The sequence below is a fragment of the Pogona vitticeps genome, chromosome 2, assembly GCF_051106095.1.
Source record: "Pogona vitticeps strain Pit_001003342236 chromosome 2, PviZW2.1, whole genome shotgun sequence".
Classification (NCBI taxonomy): Eukaryota; Metazoa; Chordata; class Lepidosauria; order Squamata; family Agamidae; genus Pogona; species Pogona vitticeps.
In genome coordinates, this window is record NC_135784.1 from 93,424,089 (window position 1) to 93,445,662 (window position 21,574).

A 21,574-nucleotide genomic window follows, 5' to 3' on the forward strand; every position below is an offset into this window, starting at 1 on the left:
CTGTGCATTGAACAGCACCCATCTATAAGGCTAGTCTCCCCAAGAGAAGGGTTGTCCCTGTAGACCAAGGCATCATGGGAGATTCACCCCTCTGCCAGTGACTTTGGGAATGTTGGCAGGAGAGCCTTATAGCAAGGGTGCACTGTCTATATCTTATGTGTAAGTAGAGCCCTATGTTTAATATATTTCAGGAAGATGACACTGGAGAAGGCAGATTCAACTTTTCAGCCTATGGGATGGGACCAGCTTGCCTGCAAGCCAAGGATGGCATCTCTGTCAAAGGACCCAACAACAACAACACCGTCAACCCACCGCCCCCACCTTCCAAGTCTCCTGATGAAATGCGCAAGCTTTTTGTCCAACGAGCCAAGAAGATAGACAAGATTTCACGGATTGGCTTTCCCATGGCTTTCCTCATTTTCAATATTTTCTATTGGATCATCTACAAGATTGTCCGAAGGGAAGACGTACACAAGCCATGAGCGGCTGGGCGGGAGAGGGGTCATGTGCTGAATTCAAAGAAGAAGGAGCGTTGCAAAGGCAAGCTAGACAGTTATTCTGTACACACCATGTGCAATAGCAATGCAGAAATGCATGAATTTAAGAATGTGGCAATATCTATTTTAAAAAAGTGAGTGACTTTTAAATATATATAATATATATATATATATAAAATATAAAAATGAACTGAGGAATACTGGGGCAGGGGGTGGGCTATGGGAAGAAAGCTTCCAGAAACTTGAGCTGGGGAGGAACAAGTTGTTTTACAGCAAGCAGAAGTTTAGGATTGCGAAGACAGCAATCCAAGCAGTGTAATATATTAAATATATATTCATGCTTAATTATAATGCAAAAACAAATCCTTTTGTAGCCTATTAACAGCTTAGATTCTAAAGCCAATGGAATGATTCATGATTCCATGTGCAAAGACTATTGCAATTATGCTTAAACCAACTTTTGCTCTATAAGGCCATACCAGTCCTAAGTCAATGAGCAACGAAATAAAGCAAGAGTTGGGCTCAGAGGATCAGTCTTTGCGGGCAGGACTGAGGGGTTCCTAAATCACAACTTAGAAAACAATCACTTTGTGTTTTCCCCTAAAAATCAAATATAACACATAGAATGATAGCTAGATAACAAGTGTACTGTATATGCCTTTCAGAGTGGTGAAAATGGAAATGCTAACATGCCCCCATGGCTTTAATCTAAAATTGCAACATACAACCTTTTAAGGAGTGGGCCTTTCTGTTGGATGTTTCCATGGATTTCAATGAGAACTAAACTACACCTTCTTTATACGTTCTTAAACCATGAGACCCGTGTCATTTGGACAAAAGTGTTCAATTGCAAACTCACATCTATTGGCTTCAATAGGTTCCTCCCCGCAGCATGATCAAAGATCGATCAGATGACATTTCAAGGTCATGATTCATTTGAAGATACTTGCCATATTTCTTTGGTTTACAAAAATCAAAGCAAATGGCAACTGTGGGAAGCTAAGGATTTCAAACAAAACCCACAAAAGGAAAATATTCCACCTCTGCACTTAAATGAAGAAGAAGGTTATATGTGTAAATAGAAATTACAGAAAACTAATTTTAATCAATAAACCTGGGGTGGGAAATGGGAAAGTATAATATAAATATATATATATACAGAAAGAAAAAGAAGTCATTATTTTCTGACATTTCATAACATTAATAATAGCCAAGTTAGATTGTGAGCCCAACTATATTTTTGTAACTCTCTTTGGTGCTGCATTTAGCTTTCGTGGCTAGCAAGACACAAATGAGATTTTTCTGAGCTCCTCTGCCATTTGGCATGTCCGGGTATCTTCTTCCCAATACGGGTTCCATTAATGCTTCATTGCAGAAGGAAGAACAACCATCATCCAAGTTTACATGGAGTCGGGAGTTGATCAGTTCCACAAGGAAAGTTTAAACTTGATAGCAGAGCCCCTGAGGGTAATGGGAGGTTGAGATAATGTTTGGGGGAGGGGAGGGGTGAGAAGACAAAGAAATGTGTGTTTCTGTCTGTCAGTCTGTGTCTGCATACACACACAAACACACATACATATTACACATATGTAATTGCAGTGCCCCTTTGGTATAATCATTTAGGCACTAATTTGCTGCTTTGGGATTAACTTCCCAATTTTCGCACTTTAGAAAGTTTAAAATGAAAAGTGATTCAGCAAGCAGAAAGACAATCAGTTCACACATATATGTTGATCCCGAATGACAGAACTGGCAAAAATCTGTAGTTCTAGTTAAACAGATCAGCATCAAACAATAGCTGTAGGCAATGCCAGTCTTAGACCAGTATTTCCCATAGCAACTATGGGTTTCATGTACATCTCTTTGTCTCCTTATTTAAACACCCAGATGTAAGTCATGGTCCTCTTCGGTCTCCAGATGTGCATACATTCATGCATCATGTCTACTTTTAGCTAGAGAAAGAGCCAACGGAATGCTTGTTTCCACAATTGTCATGACAGGTACAATACTTTTAGGGAAATATTTAAAACATTCAGATATGCCTTCCATACTGAACTTTTGAGTGAAAAAAAAATTCAGAAAGCACTGAATCCACTTCAGCCCAATAAGGAAGCCATCAGCTTCACTTTTCAAGAGCTGTGTAAAGAAAGTCAGTCCCGTGTGAAGAAGATCAGTATTCTGTAGGCTGGTATCCTACTGGTGATTTACACATGCGTAAGTGAAATACTGAGGGGACACTGTGAAGGTCAATTACTGCAATTTAACAAAGTGCTGGCTGTTTCCCAGGTTATGTGCCCATTGATTGCCTAGAAACATATTCAGCACCTCATTAATTAGCAGTGATTTGCCAGCACAACTTACTTGATTTCACATAACGCATGCATATTTTATAAATAGCATTATGGCCATATGCCTTTAGATGTTGATCCCATGAGTTGAGGAATGAATCATCTCCCAAATCAGAATGCACTAGAGTGGATAGAAAATCAATGGTTGGTTGTTTTTTTAAAATAAATCTATTTAAATTGTGATTTTTTAAAAAAAAATCATTTTTTAAAATTTGAATCACAAACAAATCTGATTTTTTAAAATTTTAATCAAATACACCTTGTAATACGTGCGTGTGCACACACAGATACACGTCTCATACTTGGACCTCCATAAAGCCTCCACCATCATTCCCACCATCCCATGATCTAAATCTTAAATAGGCATTGGAAATCAAGTATACTTTATCTTGCGTGTATGAAGCTTTACTTTCATGTCAGGATCAATATGTGTAGGAAAGAGGAAGGTTTGAGAAATGTAGATGGACTTTACCTATAGCTGTGTGTGCTGAGAGGGAGGGAGATATACATTCTCTCTATCTTCAAATTGCTGTGTCCATATGTTTGTTATTTGATTTCGGTAGTGTCTCCATTGCAAGTTACCAAGGTGAAAGGCATAATGTTCAATATGTCAGAATGGTTTGGTAAATTAGGCTGTTGCTTGAATAAGGTTAGAGGCAGGGCCAGATTTAAAAATACTTGAGTCCCCAATGATAAATGCACTCTTGACCAAAGAATCATGAATTCAAGAGCTGGCAGGGAATATTGTTAATCTGACTGTGATTGCTGATGGTGGCTTTAAATCAGAGACAAAGAGAGCCTTTGGCCATCTCGATGCTTTGGGTGTCAATTTCCTCAATTCCTTATCATTGGCCATGAGGGGCAGAGCTTGTGCGAGTTGTAGGCCATTATTTATGGAACGATTGAAGACTCCTCTTCCTGTCCAAAGTGTCTGATAACCACAAACTATAGAGGGGGGCAAAATAGTCTATAAAGCAGAACCAACCAAGGTATTAGCAAACTATCATAGTCTAGTGCTGTTCCCTCTCTTCAGATATTTTGGATTTTGGGGGGGGGGGGGGATTGCTGTCTGTTCTTTCCACTTGGTCCATAAAACCGTATTGCTAGAGAATGGTTGTTGATGTCTTCGCACACAGAACACTCATCCCCAGGCATATAGAGCCCAGTTGCTCTTGCAATTCGAAAGCTCTGATTCTTGCCTAGAGATCCCAGTGGCCCCTGAACTGAGCTTGCTTGACAGGTCTGCCTTAATATGGATTGTTTTATGTGCTGGCTGTGCTCTCCAAAAGGCTTCTCACTACCTTGCTCCTGTGTGTAGTCAGAGCACAGGGATGAATGCCTCTCCCTGCTCTGCCTGACAGGAGGGCAGACTGCCCAACTATAGGCTCCCTATTTAAGCTCCCCTGCCTGCTTACAGCAGGCCCTTGGCTGCCTCTCATTTTCTTTTATAACTCATGGGAAATAAAGTTGAGGCTCACCTGGGCACAGATGCTATAGACCGAGATGCATGAAGAAAGGGCTTGCATGCCTGCCTGTCTGCCCGCCCAGCCACCTACCGACCGACCGGCTCTAAATTCACAGACTTGCCTGACTGGGTTTGTGTTCAGTGGCCTAATTTCTCTTAAGCATCATTTGACTGGCTTGAGGGGAGGGTAAAGCTTGGCTAAAGGCTCTTCTTGGAAAACATTAAAGAATTATGTGGCACCTTAACAACCAGGTTGTTCTCTCAAGCACACCTCTTGTGGGCTGCGGTTCATGAAAACTGTTGGACAGATGAAATGTGTTATTAAGATGCCACAAGACTGTGTGTTATTTTTGTTGCAAAAGACCCAGACGGCTAACTCTCCACACTCCCAGTGGTGGTGGTGGTGATTAATTCAGATTATTTCCCCCCCCCTCCTATTTGTTTGTGCCATTGGTAAGTCTTAGTGAGCTGGAATGTGGAGCTAAGGTGGGATTGTGAACCACTCTGCATCCCCTGGGAGAAGGAGCAGCTAACACCATCCAGAGCCTGTGGGCCTGTTTGGGTTATGTGCCCTGCCACCTATGTAGCCTTCGGCAAGCTGCACAGTCCCAGTGGCACCCTCAGAAGAAGAGAAAGGTAAACCATTTTAAAGTACTTTTTACTTAGAAAACTTTGGGAGAGTCACCATAATTAGGAACTCACAAATGGTACATCGTTATTATTTTTGTGGATACGAATGAGGAAATGTCCTTTCGGAGAAAACTGTTTTGTGAATTTCCTGCATCAGTAACATGCATTACCTATGGCTAGTTTTTGTTTCCTAATCTACATGAGCAACCTTAGCAAGTGATATATTTAAGGTACCTTCCACAAATGCCTTTGGATTATTAAAACCACTTTGCCTCATGGTCTCTTCCAATATAGTTAAAGCCTTCCACTTCTCTTAGTCCATCTCTGTCAAAAGGTTCTTCTGCATTGACCAAAGTTAAAATTAGGACCTGGAGGTTGGTTTATTGTATGTTTGTGTTTTTTAATGACATCAGATACCATTTTAAATTTTATATCCCCATCCTCTGCTCCGGGTATGGTGCACAAAAAAAAAAAAAAAAAAAAAAATCAAGCTTGAAGATCTCAGTCAGGGTGTGATCATAGTGTCAATCCCAGGTTGATATTGGTGTTTGCACTCCACTGAAACCTATCAGAGCCAGGCCAGGTCTTTGCTTAGTGCTGGCAGGTGTAGGGCAGAAAGGGCTGCTGGAGTGTAGCTACATGGCTTCCCAAGATTTCTCACAGTCTAGGTGACCAACTGTCAATGCAGCATTGTACTCTATGGTTTGGTAGGGAGCCAAAGGTGGCATTGCTTGAGCTGCTAAGCCCAAAAGACTATTTCCATTGGGTTCGCCATATGAGTATTTAGTATCTGGATTTTTAAATCTATCTATCTATCTATCTATCTATCTATCTATCTATCTATCTATCTATCTATCTATCTATCTATCTATCTATCTATCTGTCTGTCTGTCTGTCTGTCTGTCTGTCTGTCTGTCTGTCTGTCTGTCTGTCTGTCTATCTATCCATCCATCCATCCATCCATCCATCCATCCATCCATCCATCCATCCATCCATCCATCCATCCATCCTTCCTTCCATCCATCCATCCATCCATCCATCCATCCATCCATCCATCCATCCGGATGCAGACATAGATTTATCTCCCTGCATATTACTACACAGTAATAATTGACTAAGAATCACACGTCAGAATGACAAACATGATTTTGTCTTGAAAGTTCCAGCTTCCAATGAAGAAATCCTCTTCCTATCCTCTGTTTTGTTATGTTTTTGGTTTGGTTTGTTTGGGAGACCAAGCTACCATTTCACTCTAGCTAAAATCTATACCCCCACTTTGTTCCATAATGGCAGGATTAGATCCCTCTCAACATATAGAATATCAGTCTTTTTTGGCAACTGTGGTGTTACAGCTGAAGCTGCCTAAAAACAAGTAGGGTGGCATCAGTGTGTCTTGGTGCATTCCCACTGTATTTATCAAGCTGCTTAATTATGTTGAAAGATAAGTATAGCAATCTGTCATCCTTCAGGGCATTACAATTAGCCCTTGCACAGACTCTGTTGTGCAGTATTTTTTAAAAAAAATTAATTTTATTTTTGAGGCAGTGAAAAGTATCCTTGGATTCTAGCCCAGGGCCTTTCTTATCTGTTTATATTTCTGTAGATGGTTATTTCCAAACAAGTTCCACAACATCTTGTTTATCATGCCAGCCAGACTCACTTCAACATTTATTTATTTATTTATTTATTTATTTATTATTCGATTTCTACCCCACCCCTCTAGACAGAGTCTACTCGGGGCTGCTTACAAAGATCGCACAACCTTGGAGGTTGCCACAGTTCCCAGCATCTTGTGCCTCTCCCGAACCCAAACCCTTGAAGGTTTTTCAAGCCACACACTCTGAGCAGCCCTGGTCAACCAGATCTGTCATTTCAATTTCCCACAATGCCCTGGAGTGATGTTGTGAACCATGAGGAGGTTTGGTGTCTGGTTCTCCTTGCAGCCCTGTCCATGCCATTGCTGTTTCTCAGTATTAACTCTCCGCATGAGCAAAATACTATCAATGCTTGAACCTTCAGCTCACGTCCCATTTCAAAGCCCCTGTAGTGAGATGAAACATAGACTGTATAAGTGTGTTGTATTGCTTCAGAACCAGTTCACATAGTTGCTAAGAAGGCTGCTGTGTGAGTGTGCATCTCCTTTTGTCCTTTCATTCTATTGTCCCCCTCTTCCCCCCCCCTTTTTCTTCTTTTCCTTTTCCTTTTTCCTGGCAGCATTAACTTTTATTGACCTTCCTCTTCTCACTGAATAGTTTTATTGTATCTTTAAATTGTAGGGAGCAATTAGATAAGAGAGCCAGCCATACAAATGGAGATTTTTGGCAACGGAGTAGAAAGGAAATATCTTCTGTCTGCTAATCAAAGCACTGGCATAACGATTGGCTTCCTGTCCATAATGTCAGCTTAAAAGCTGAAAAGAAGCTTTCTCTCCCTAATAGGCCTCAAATAAATCACTTTTTAACAGTAACTCATACAACAGCATTGGTGTATCTGTAGCAGTGTTAATTCCTGTCAGGAGTGCTCACCTGTTGAAGAAATGGCAATAGATTATTAGCTAGTACATCTAGCTGTATACTAGGAATGGCCATGTTTTGGATTTGAGAAGGCAGAATTTAAATGACTAAGACCTACTGCCTGCTATCAGGGGAAGAAGGCTAAGGGTGACCTAAGCCCATGGACAACGGTGTTCTGTGTCTAGTTGCACTGGCCACATGACCACAGAAACTGTCTTTGGACAAACACTGGCTCTGTGGTGGCTTGGAAACGGGGATGAGCACCGCGCCTTAGAGTCAGACATGACTGGACTGAAAATATCATGGGGAACCTTTACTTTTACCTAAGTCCATGGAGATCCTGCATTACCCAACTCAATCATATAGGTAGCACAAATCCTTTAACCTGGAGATTTCTCAAGTGCTGGAAGACACCTAATTCTCATAGCCTGAGCTTTCTTGCCTCTCTATGTTGTTAATTAGCTTGCTTAGTGATGGGTTTTGTGACTGGTTTTGTGACTTCCTTCGCAAGTTTGACTGCTCAGGCTTCAAGCCCTGTCATATCTCTATCAGCTTCTAATAACATGCTACCTAAATTGTCTGATTTGACCTCCAGAAGAGAAAGTGATATTAAGAGACTGTGTGTTCAAGGTGTAAGGCTACATAGGTAAGGTTGCTATGACCTGTAATCACCATGGTTACTGATGTATCCGTTGGATGCTGGCATCATCACAGTCACCTCATGGAAAAGGAGAAGTAGGGGACTGGGGCTAAAGGAGGGGTGCAAGGTTTTGGGGAGATGGCTACTAACACATAGATCACTTTTAAATGAAATTTCACCTTTCATTTGAAACAGACAAATTCCAAAATGTTCGGCTCTATAGCATCTCAAGATACACTCTTACATACATTTGTGACCGGAATGCCTCTGCGAGATATTTCGTTCAGCTTGAACATGTGGCTGTCCCTTTATAGGGTGCCCATTTTCTGTCAATAAAAGAATGCTGCACTCAGTAAAGGAAGCCCATCTAAAACAGACGCTATGCATCCTCCACAGCCATAGGCACAATGGAATACACACACACACACACATCTTTTCTGCTTGAATTTCCAAAGAAGCAGGGCTGTCATTAATATTTTTGAGCCCGAACAACAGAGATTCTTGTGATGGCTTAAAGATGAGCATATTTTAGTTGGCATGTGGTTTCATGGATTGCAATGATCAAAGTGGACAAAATTTTAGCCCACCTAAAACATGTCCATCTTTTTGGTGACATTAGAACCTGTTTTAGTTTTTTCCTTCCTTCATTATCACAAATGAATCTGTGACTGAACCTAGCTGAATTGCCAGTTATGGTTCTTTGGATCTTCAGTTTAAAAAAACACACACACATGAACATATTTTCCCCAGTGTAGTGGGTCAGTCAGTCTGAATTTTAAAATACAATACTTTCCAATTGTTTGAGGTAACTGAGACTGTCTTACTTTGGGCATTTCATGAGAAGGCAAAATTCTCTGGAAAAGACAATATTCCTGTGAAAGATAGAAGGCAGCAGGAAGAGAAGATCCAATATAAGATGGATAAAGGAAGCCACACCTTTATGGTTACAAGAGCTTAGCAGAACTGTTGAGGACATGTCTCTCATTCATAGGATCACTGTTAAGTCAGAGGCGACTTGACAGCATATAACAACAACTTTAGATAACCACAGCTTTAGTAGAATTTGATTTTTTTTCAGAATTGTGCTTTTTCTAAAAAAGACTATACTTTCCTGAAGATTTTTTAAAAAGTTTAAGGTGGTTCTGTAATCCCAGCTTTATGAGTCATACTTATTATATTTTTAGAGCTTTTTTTGTGTGTGAGAATGTCACATACATTTTGCTTAACTCTACAAAATTGGTTGGAAAGGCCCAGAACCCCAAAGGTAGTCAATTTTTTCCCTGTTGCCCTATCCTATTATATTATGTCTGTACTTCAGAATGCATCAGTGTTGCTGGAGGCATTTTCCCCTCTAGCTAAACTTTCAAGGCACTCTGTTGACACCATCAGCAGTAACTTTAGCAGATCTCAGAGACTGAACATTTAAAACGAATCACTTTGCATCAATGAACCAAGTCTCAATTCCTTTACAGCCTGTTTTGCCTTTTTTGTTTAACAAAAAAACATTGCTCAGCTTCCTCCTGAAGAATTGGAAGCAAGGGGTGAATATTTATGCACCACTTAGAGAAGCAAGGTTAAAGGGACAAAATGGTGGTCAGGGATAGCAGAGATACACTGGAAACATGGCTGAGAGGTTTGAGTCTGATAAGAGATTAATAACCACAGATCAACCATTTAGCACATATGGTTCAACCTGATTTATCAACAGATGTTTGGGTGTCATTAGGCAAAGCAGATGCACCCATGCACCCAAAGCACTGTATTACTGCTGAACACACTCTACAGTCCCTCACTTCACTCCCATCCCAATCATACTCTCACTTGGATGACATCCATGCTATAAGGTTTAATCCAGTTCTGTTCATTATCACGACTACTCAAGTTTTCCCCCATCTGTGGAAACTTTTAAGTTGCTAAGAGTTGTGTTAAAAATCCCCAGCACCTTCATTGAACACATATATTGCAGGGTTTCTTGAACAGTTTAATTTGCTTGAAGCAAACTTCAAACTAAACATCCACCATCAAGACATATGTTTGATTTATCGGGATTACAGGTCATACAATCCATCTTCTCAATGCACACTTAAATCATATGATATCCAGAAACTATAGTAAATTAAATCTGCAGTTGAGGGTAAATGTTCACACCCATTTTGTGCACATCCCCTTTGGACAGGTGACTATAAATGCCAAATTAACTTAGGTAAAGGTTCCCCTTGACATTTAGTCCAGTTGTGTCCGACTCTAGGGGGCGGTGCTCATCCCCGTTTCCAAGCCATAGAGCCAGCGTTTGTCCGACGACAGTTTCCGTTGTCATGTGGCTAGCACGGCTATACATGGAACCAGATTAATTTACTGACATGCAAAACTGCTTTCTGTGTAACTACCTATCCATTATTCTGCTCACATTAACATCACATTCACCATTAATTTTCTAGTCCTGTATTATGTTATTTCTCTTCCACCACTTACGCTAAACCCTTTTTTTCATTTACCCCTTCTGTACTTTTTAATTTCTCTAACAGATATAACATGTTGTTACCAGCACCACAGCTTGAAAGCAGAGATAGGCCTGAACTGACTTCAACCTAGAGAGTGTCAGTACGCATGGCAGGGATGGTAGATTTAGTGCCTCAACATGTAGTTTGGAGTAGAAGACATTCTTCTTAGCCCCCTGTTGATTCATCTCTCACCCTTCCATCAAACAGAAAATGCAGAGATTATTTTGTTTAAAAATAACCAAACAAAATACCTGTGCATTCAAAGGTGGCTGAGTTTCCATACGCATAATTTAACCAGCATAGAATCCATTCTAACAGCGACCTAGCATAAGAGTCTAAACAGAGACTGCAGAATCTAGAAGCAGCTGGCAGTGGGTGCAAGTCAATGCTGGGAGTCAGTCTACATAGTGACAGATTTTTAATGAGGCCAGAAATGTAATGCAGTCCAAGGGCGATGAATGTGAAATATCAACATAGATGATTCAGTTAGGATTGTTCTTGACCTAGTTTGATGCCAATGCACAAATGCTGCCCTTGCATAAACTTGAGATTTGGATGCATCTGTGAAAATAGCAACACAATGCACGAATAATGTTCATGATGTTCCTGCCTAACACTACTCAGAGACGGCTATAGGGCAGGTAAACGACAGGCTCAATGTATGATCACCGAAGCAATGTTAGATGGGAGAATTAAATCTGTTTTGCATCAAAAGCAACAAAGTTCTTAAGTTGGAAACGGAGAACTTTTGAACCAATCCTGAAACCACACCATGGTTTCAAGGATGCAGAATGTAAGATGGTGAGCCCTTGAGTTCACTTGCTCTCATTTTTTTCTCTCTCTTCCTCTTTCATATGCTGCTATTTCCATGCTTACATCCAAAACAGGGGGATTATAGCTTTTCCAAACCAAAATTATTAGTCAAATCAGGAACAAATCAATGAAAAGAACTAAAAGGAGGACTGGGTAAAAGCAACCCAGGCTCCTGAGGTTGAGAAGTGGAACAAGAGCGAAACAGCCATGTGCCTGACGTGGCCATTGTTTCACACTCTTCCTCTTCACCTTATACAGCCAAGCCATTGATCTCTTCAGAGGAGAAAGTCACACATAATTTGTTGGGTTCCTCCTTCTCCTCAGAAGTCTGAATTAAGATTAGCGAATGAAACTCCTGAGCATATGCTTCTTTGAAATGTGTGTATATTATCCATAAAATAGCCATTAATTGCCAAGGTTAACTGGGGACATCATGCTGACATTCAGGAATCAAGAAAACTATCTACATAAGAAAATTAGGGGGCATACATAATCTTGGCAGCAAGTAGTTTAGGCATTTATTAGTATGCTTATCAGAGATTTTAATAAAATTGTGGGTTGTAGATTTAATGCTTGAGAAATGTTCTTGGCATGTATCATCTATGCAACTTTAAAATAGCCCACAAGAGGGGATAAAGAAATAGGAAATCATGAAGCCACATTTCTTTTCATTTTTTTCACCACTGTTCTTTGTTGTAGCTGATTATCAATATCGTTTTCCCCCCACCTGTTTTGTTTTCATTTTATTAGAAACCAGGCCATCATCTTAATAGCATTTCTCACTTCCAGGTCTGTCATTAGTAGCAGGGTGGGTAGTAACAAGACCAAGATGAGTTAAATGTGAATATTCTGTTTGAATACATATTCTCTGCATAAAGGCATTGTGCACCCCATCTTTCATATTTCATTGCAGCAGCACTTCAGTATATCAGACTCAGGTCTGCTACATAGTCAGTCTCCTTTCAGTTGATCTGGCTAGCTGATGGACCCAGTGAATTTTCTGATGTAGCTTTTGAGGTAGCATTGATGGAACTGAATGGGTGTGTGCCTCATCTATATCTGCATGGACTCTCCATGCAGTTTTAGATGTTGAGCCTATGTGACTTAGCATTTCCGCTAAAATTTATATGGATTAAGCAGATCCTAGGAGTCTTTTCTGGCTTACATCTCTCTTACCCCAACAGCAGTAGCCCTGTACAGCTACCTAGAAATAAACCCTATTGAATTTCACTCTGAGTAGGCGTGTTCTGGACTGCATTCTCAGAAGGTTCATTATTTGAGTTGAACTTAAAGTTTTATGGCTTTGACCATGGTCATACCAAGCATTTATGGCATAGAAATGCTTTCAGATGTTCTTTAGATGTTGACCTTCCCTGCAAAACCATTCAATACGCAAGGGATTCATTAAATTGGCATAAAATGTGAGCTGCAGATTATAACTGGAAGGCAGATTGCAAGGCCACCCGGACATTGAACAGTCTGAGTGTGGCTATCTCAGGCAGGAATTTTAGAGAAAGGGGTGTGATGGCCCAATATTAGAAGCAGCAACTGTTTGGTCACTACGTCCTTTCCTATATCCCTTAAGATGGCCTACCGCTTTCTGAAACTGTGGGGGACACTGTCCCATCTCCATGCTAGAGGAAGATCCATTGTCCAGTCCAGTCAGCTTCTGTGCATGGAGATGGGACAGTGTCCCCCCCCAGTTTCAGAAAGCAGTAGGCCATCTTAAGGAATATAGGGAAGGACATAGGGACCAAACAGCTGCTGCTTCTAATATTGGGCCGTCAATATTATTCACGTCAGGCAGCAAGATATCTTGGAGCTGTCCCGGGATCCATCACTTCTTTGTGTTTGTAGGAATATCTTCCTCCTTCGGCATCCATCACATGTGTTTGAGCTCCAGTTTCAGCAGGCAGCAAAGTACCCAAGACTAGGGCGGCCCCTGTGTAGAATGTCATAGACAAGCCTTATTCTAAGACATGTTCCACCAGACCGTTGCTCTTATAGGTCTTCTTTGTACATTTGGTGAACCTGAAGTAGCCTAGGAAAGGAGAAGCCGGTTCAGTTCAATTACATCTGCTACTATGCACCCTGACATGTGCAAGCTGCTTTCAGTAGTCTAGGGAGGACCAAATAAAGATGTTTAAAGACTGAGCTTCCATTGCTACGGAGAAAACTTTCCAGTCTGAGGAAAAAGAATGTGTTCCTCAACAATATGACATTTAATTTTAAAGAAGTGTCAAATTTATAACTTAGAAAGATTCTCACGTTCACAACACAGAGCAAATCCAGTTTGTTGAACAAGAAGTAAGCCTGTATCAGCCTTCCCCAACAGAGTCCTCCGGATGTGTTAAGCTCAAACCTACCCTTTCCAAGTCAGATGACTGGTTTGTACTTCAACACAGTTGAAGGGCACCTGCTTTTTTGGGGGGGGGGGATCTGCTCTATATAACTTGCAAATCAAATCAAAGAAGTGTTAGAATTACCTGCCTTGGCAATGTTAATATGTGTCAAAAATGTTAGCAAAGTATCACAAAGGTGAATTAAGATTAGAACCAAGGCAAAACTTCAGCTCAGGCGTGTTTATATCATGATGCAAATCTCTGAATGAATAGTGTTGCTAGGACCTCTCCACACAAACATATGCTGGCAGCAACAGGGGAATTATTTCCCCTGAGGCTGTCCTGTACAGTCCAAATGAAGCAGCTTCACAGACAGAGAAAAGTATGTCGTTCATTCTCAACAAGACAGGGGACCAGAAGCTGGGAAGAAATCACCAGCTTACTGTATCTTGGCTGCATAATTTAGATACCCTCATGCTTATTCTGGCTACTGGAACTGTCCTCCCAACACCATGCTGAACATGTGTAAAGTGGGTCGTAGTTAATTGTGGAATCTAGTTTGTTGAAATTTGACAAAGGATCAGTAGCATCAACACACATATTCCACTTTACGCTAATTTGCAGTGGATCAACCATCCGTTTTACCCAAAAATGCAATCTCAGGTGGGAAAGAAAGTAGTGAGGAAAGCTGTTGTTTTTTTGTGCCAATATTTTCAATCAAGAATTATGTGAATGTTGAAAACATGCACTTTAGGAGGTATTTCCTCAGCAGAAGGACCTTCCAGAAATGTTATCAAATCTAAGTGAAGCATAAGTTGTGGAGTAAATGATTCTGCCCATTGTTTTTTAAGGAAATGAGGGGTTGCCCTGCCTTTTCTATGTAAAATTTTTATGTATGTGTCCCATTGGTATGGCCTTAATGCTTCATGAAGGATGTGTTTTGCTACATCAGACCCAAGTGCAAAGCAACTGCTTCCTTAAGAGTGAACATTTTTACATCATGATAAACCTGTAACTTATATGAGGTACAGCTTGCATGAACACACACAGGGAAAAAAAAACATTCAGATGTTAATGGCAGAATATTTTTTTTGGCTTGTAAAAATAAATTTTAAGAAGAAGAAAAAGTCTATTTCAGCAGTTTGAAGATGGAATGTAAATTTCTGTTAAGTGTATATAAAAGTATATTTATTCAGTCATACCTTCATGCCAAATCCAATTAAAAACAAAAATAAACATTTTCTGACAATTTTGTTTGTTGCATGTTGTTTTGTATGTGAAAATTGGAGTTATGATTGTGGAATACCCAATACTGTAAAATTGAGCAGGGTAATAATCTTTGCATCAAATATCTAAGAGTAGGAGAAACACTAGAAGACCAGCACATTGCTGCGACGGCAGAGTTATGTAACTTTCAGATACCACAGCTTGCTGTCATCACCACCAAGAGGGACCTATCTCCCTATCTAAACCCACTTCTCATATCGTGGAGACAAAGTGCAAAGCCTTCTGACGTTCATCTTAAAAGCCAAGGAGGTGGGGATGGGACTTCTTTCCTTTGATAAAATCGCACCACACTGAAGATGCCACCACCTTTATCTGATTTTGGAAACAAAGCAGAGTCAGACCTGGTAGAACTTAGATAGAAGACTGCCAAGGAAGGGCAAGAATTCCCACAAAGGGCTGAGGGTAAATCCAACTTGAAACCCTAGAAAGTCACTACTACTAGTAGTTGACATCACTGGGCTATATACGTAAATCAGCAACAGTGCAAGAGTCAGATAAGATCTCTGTGTTCCACTTTCTAAGATATGCTAGGTTTAATTATTCGAGATTTTAAATCGGAAATCAATTTAGACAGAAGAGATGTGGTACTATATGCTCCAGCCATCTAGCACCAGATATTAATTTGGCAAAAGCATTTTACCCCAGTTAAACATTCCAGTTAAACTTTGTTTACAGACAAACCCATGTTCATTCCGTTTTGTGGAAATAAACTGGTTAGAAGGTCCATGTTCTTTATAAGACAACTTAATCCCGGGTCTAGAATGCCCAGCCTCATTAAGAGTTCTGGAAAACATGCACATTTACCTTTTTAGTGATGTTTTATGAACCCAGTAAATCTGTTTGCTTACATCTATTGGTGATCTCGCCCAAAAGTTCTGCACAGATATTTGAAAAAAAATGAAGGAGAGTACACCGCGCTCATACTGGAGCAATGTTAACTTGTGGATTTTGAGCTTTGAAACTTTGATTACCTGAGCTCACTTCCCTCTTTGTAAAGGATTCACAGCCATACATCTTTTTAAGAAAAGAATGCTTTTATTTTTTAGAGAAATTCACGTTGGGAAAGGGTTATAGAAGTCCTAGTTCTAGCTTACTATTGTACATTGAAGATGTCAGGAGCCATGACTGCTTTTTTCATCTCTAGACAAAAAGCCACAATGTCTTCGCCTCGGAGGGACGAGAGACGTGTGAGAAGGAAGGGACATTAGCAACACTATGAATAGCCTTCTACGGTCCGAAGAAAATCAGCACAAGCCAGAACTAGTAAAGGACAATGTAGCAAACCTATAGAGGTCTTCTCTTTCTCTTCTTCCCCATGCAGAGAAAAGTGTCTTCTTGAGTGTAAGCTATTTGCATCCAGTGACTTCCAACAAAAAGACAGGGAACAAAATGGAACATTTAACTGCAAGCTGGAACAGCAACAGCTCAGCAACCAATATAATATTGGTTTAAGACGTACAGTATTGGGACTTTAGGAACAGCAAAGTTAATGGCTGATGAGAGGTCTCCATGTTACTCCATTCTTGATGGAGATCTTTGGCTATTATTAATTTATGCTGCAGTTTTATTTCTCAGTATGCCACTGAGGAGCTTTAAGTATTTACTCTTGACTCTAACCCTCTAACCCCAGTAACTATTTAGAGCAACAAGAATGGGGGAGAAATAGTGGTTTTTTAAAACTCTGTCTTAACTGGGTTGAACTAGTTTTGGTGGAGTAGATCTGATCCTAGTATGTGTTCCACCAGCAAAAAGTTTAAGCAGTACTTCAACGCTGTGGCTATTTCTTTAAGAAAGGCTTAAATGGCAACTCCTTCTCCCTCTTGAGTGGGTTTTAGTTTGCAGATATACAAAGAAAGCATTGGTTCAAACAAAAAAAAATCTCATTTAAGTTGTACCCACAAAAGCAACTTACTCTAAACCTTCTCACTTCAAAACTAGGCACATCAGTGCTCCCTTCCTGAACTTTAACTTCTGCTCCATGTAAACATTACATGATCCCACTGGCAATTTCACTCCTTATGCCTGTTAATCTCCCTTGCCTCATCCTTGGAAACAAGAACAATGTTTTAATTCTTTTCCCCAGCAAGAATGGCAAAGTATTTCTTCACATTCTCAATAGTTCTCACATTGGCTAGAAAGTCTTCCATGAAAAATGTCAATCATGCACAGAATTCCCTTGCTTATTTGCCCTTTTATCCAACTTAAGAGAGCTTGCCTCTTGTAAAGTAAAAGTGCAAGAAGCATTCATCAACATGCACATGATCTGCATTCTCAGTTTTCTTCATTTTAGGATATGGCTTCAATCACAACTTTTTGCTCTGGACCAAAGGTTCTGGCCTCTTTGAAATGGCCTTTGACCTTCTGTGCTTTCCTCAAAGCAAATATCTGCTTTGTGTTTTCGGCTTTGCTGTGCCCAGCCAGATCTCATCCTTCAAACAAATGTATGGGAAACTGACTCACCATTTTTGAGACAAAGCTTCTAGAAATGCCTTCAACTGCTGAGGCTAGGACTTGACAAGAGTTGTAGCTTTTGATTGTGCAATGGCCAGATTCCTCCAGGCCTCTGGTCTCTTACTGCACGATTGGCCTTATGAAGACTTTATGTAGTGACTGCCAATAAGTCTACTTAATACATATATATAGTACAGCATTTTGAAGCATCAGAGATGCACATGATGCTACTATGCTAGGATCTTTTGTTGCTTGCATGTTTTCTCAACATAAGTCCAAGAGGAATACATTTTTTAAAACCTACATCAGTCCTCCGAGTAACAAATACTTGTCTTGTGAACTTTGATTACTATGGGCTATTAATACTTTATGTACTTTGGGCAACAACTATAGGTATAAACTAAATGCCACCCACTGCTTACTGATCAAAAACATTTTGTTAATCTATTTCACATAACGAGGGAATTCAAATGTTTCCTCTAACCCGCCCCACGAACTGAACATAATCATAATAATTTTCCATAGGGCACTATGAACATACTCTGCCATCAGAGGCCTATGGTTTTAGGACAGTAATAGATGTTCAACTCTTCTGCACTCAGTATGTATTCAGTAACAAGTCAAATTAGTACAGTTGGATTACATATCCTATATTGGGCACAGCTTATTAGATTTAGAAGCTTTAAAAGCTTGAGCAGGAAGCAATTAAGCATTGCATCTCCTAGAATAGTTTTGCTCAGCCTTAGAGAGAGTGAAAGGAGGAAGAATCTGGAGAGATAGAGACTTGGATAATTACTGAAAGACACACATTGCACTAACAATATATATTTATGCAGTAATTATTACCTCATATTTAAAACTTCAATTTCTGTGACCTCAGCTCTTCCAATACTATTATGTTACTGCCATCAAGTTAGAACTGAAGTATAGCATGTTTAATAGTGCTTTCAAGGCAAGTGAAATATTTAAGGAATGATTTTACCAGTTCCACACACAGTGAGGTTTCATGGCTAAGCAGGGATTTGAACTCAGTACTCTTAAGTCCTAGTCCATCATTCTACCCACTACACCACACTGGGTATTAGGCCCTTAAGTCCTATTTACCCCAAAATGTATATTATATAACCAACTTATTAAGACAACACATCATGTATTTGATAAAAGTAATCAGTGGCCACAAAAGACAATGCAAAGGCATATTTACTCATTTTAGGGTGTCACAAGGCCTTAGTGAACCGGAGAGATTAGTGAACAACCAACAATATATGATTTGATTAAATTAGCAAAGTAAGTTTATATTCAAGCCAGTTCTCCCACACCAACACATCATGATTATCTGTTCACTGTCTTTGTATTAACTTGTTTTATATGAACAGGAAATCTTGCAGATTTCAGGCCCCTGTTCTGATGGATTTATAACTTGTCCTGTTTTTTTTTTTTAAAAAAGCACCCACTTTTGTTCACAATCACAAATTATTTGTACTCAACCCTTACTACAATCAAAATCATAATGCATTTGATGAATTAAGCATTAAGCTCCTGTCTTTTAAAATGAATATGAATATTGAAACATTAAGGCCACTAAAAATCTTCTAAAATAACATTAGTAACTGCATTGCTTCAGGGTTACTTATTAGTTGTCATCCTCCAATCTGTTCTTTTGGAAACTTAAAAACAAACAAACGAGAATCTGGTTAACACATAGTCTGAAAGAGACAATATATCTTCCCCAACTTTTTGTTTTTAGTCCTAATGATGAAGAGAAAAAGGGAACATGCATTTCATCATTCCTCTGCACTTGGAGACATTTCTCCAACCCCTAAGAGGTTCTTTATGGGCATCTGGTACATCCTCTTACAAGGGCTGAGAACCAACCTATAATATGGTCTCTGATCTAATGCATGGTCTACAGCCAAGGACCATACTACCCCACAAGCAGTAGTAATTATTTCAGCCTTCTTCTTGTACCTCAACCTACTCCCCCAGTTGAGAGGAATGGCTAAACTATCAGGGGTGGCCTATGTCCATTGCCCATGTCAAATGGGAGTGTTAATGGGTGTGATTCTATAGGCAGGAGACACGTTTCCACAGATCATATGCCAGGATTTAGAACTCCAGTACTTGTCATGCTTATTTTCTTCCATTTCTTGTTCTTGTCCTCAGTGCTTTTCTTGGCCCTTTCCCTTAATATTACAGCAGGGCCACCAAAGAACTCTGTTGCATGGAGTTAGGCAAGATCAGAACACTGTGGGAGCTCTCAAGCATGCAAGAAGTGACCTGCAGGTTTATTTCTACACGATCTTGCCTAAGCACGATATATCACCACTGCAGAGAAAGGAGAAATTCACAAACACAGAAGACAAAGAATTAAGGCAACACACTTATTCAGTGAGACTTACTCCCTTCAGCAAGGTTCGTGAGCCCCATGCCATACATTCTAGTTCAAGAGTGTGTAGCATGGGGTTCCAGTTTTTAATGGATTATTGCTCTTTCGGGTGATTTCCTCAATACAGATTTCCCAAGAGATTTTAATCATCAGCCCAACATCACATTCAATACAGAGCCAAAATGTCAGTGGGGATCTAACCGAGGGAAAGCTGTTCTTGCTCACTGTGAGATGACATCCAGAAGATACACAAAATTATGATATTGGGCGGGGGGGGGGGGAGAGAGTTTTACATTTACCAACATGGTGTTGTCTTTACTAAGAAAGCCAGTTAACAGCCTAACAATGTGCACTAAGACAGTGGTTCTCAGACTTGGGTCCCCAGATGTTCTCGGACTGCAGCTCCCAGAAATCCTGACCAGCAGAGCAAGTGGTGAAGCCTTCTGGGAATTGCAGTTCAAGAACACCTGGGAACTCCAGTTTCAGAACCACTGCACTAAGACATACACTCAACAAATGCATTGCATTAATACACACCTGTCCGATTTAAACGAAGACCTGAGAATATAACTTTCTTAAGTTCAGATTCCCAACAATGATAAAAAAGTGTCTCCTTTAGGAAGCAATTGCAATATATTCTAATAACATATCAGCAGTGGCCCAAAATGGCACGAAGAAAAGTCTGTGCCTCATCAAAAGGCATTTTAGAAGAGGGGAAGCTGTAAAAATTGAGAAACACAAAATATAAGAGCTGTACTGTATCAGAGCAAAGGCATATCTAATCCATCATTCCATGAAGTAGGGCAAGAGTAGAGAAACTCAACTGGGGCATGGCAATGCCTAGCCACCCCTTGAACACCTGACAGTCCCCCAAAACCCTATAGGATTGCCATAAACCAGAAGCAACTTGACAGTTCATAGGCAAAAGCAGAAAACATAAACAGATAGTTAATGTGGACACAGGTATTACAGTATGCTGCAGACAAAAAAGCCGTCCTTTCTTCCAACATCACAATACAGTACAATGTTGTGATTTTGATTTGTCTCCTCTACTTGCAGCAGCAAGGGGGCAGTGGGCAGACAGGATTCTAACTGGCTCCTATTGAAAATTGTGAATAACTCACAATTTCCAAATTCGGTTGTGAAGTGGAAGCAAACTCCTTTCCCCTCTTAAATCCAAGATTTCCCATGACAAAAAATATTGCTTACTTGTGGCGAACTAACAGTCAGCAGGATAGTCCCATAATCAGGTTCTGGGTAAGCCAACTCATTATCTTTACCAACTTTCAGTCTTTCTTCTTCTTACTATACAGGCTCAAAGGAGTCAGGCGAGAAGTATGTGCCCAAACACGAAAGCTCAGTACTGACTAAACACTGGACTTATATTACACTTTGTTATGTCAAGCATTTCTGTACATTTAATTAACAAAATATTTGCTAAACACTGTCAACCCTAATACTATTACCAGTATTTAAACTTTTATCTGCTAGAAGATCAGATAATTCAGTATCCATGTGAAATTTCAGGCAACAATTCTTAGTAGCCATAGCGTCACAGCCAATAATGGGATCTGTAGTCCAAAATATCTACTCAGTGGCATGAGCTTTACCACTGTACTGCAATTTGCATAGAAACAACAATGGAGACTGTTACTTGCAAGAATGTTGTCTAAATTAAGCCACAGTGACTTTGTGGAATAG

At 40.0% G+C, this 21,574-nt stretch overlaps 1 protein-coding gene across 2 annotated transcripts in view; it reads left to right on the forward strand.

Annotated features, from left to right (window-relative positions):
- GLRA1 (glycine receptor alpha 1) overlaps positions 1-14,998 on the forward strand; it is a 127,643-nt gene extending 112,645 nt beyond the window's left edge. Inside the window, exon 9 of one of the 2 annotated variants that reach the window (XM_020813040.3) lies at positions 168-14,998. In XM_020813040.3, coding sequence (XP_020668699.1) covers positions 168-482 — 315 coding nt within the window. In that variant the 3' untranslated portion in view covers positions 483-14,998. The remainder of the gene's footprint in view (positions 1-167) is intronic. The other variant, XM_020813041.3, reaches the window with a different exon arrangement.
- Positions 14,999-21,574: the final 6,576 nt, after the last annotated feature.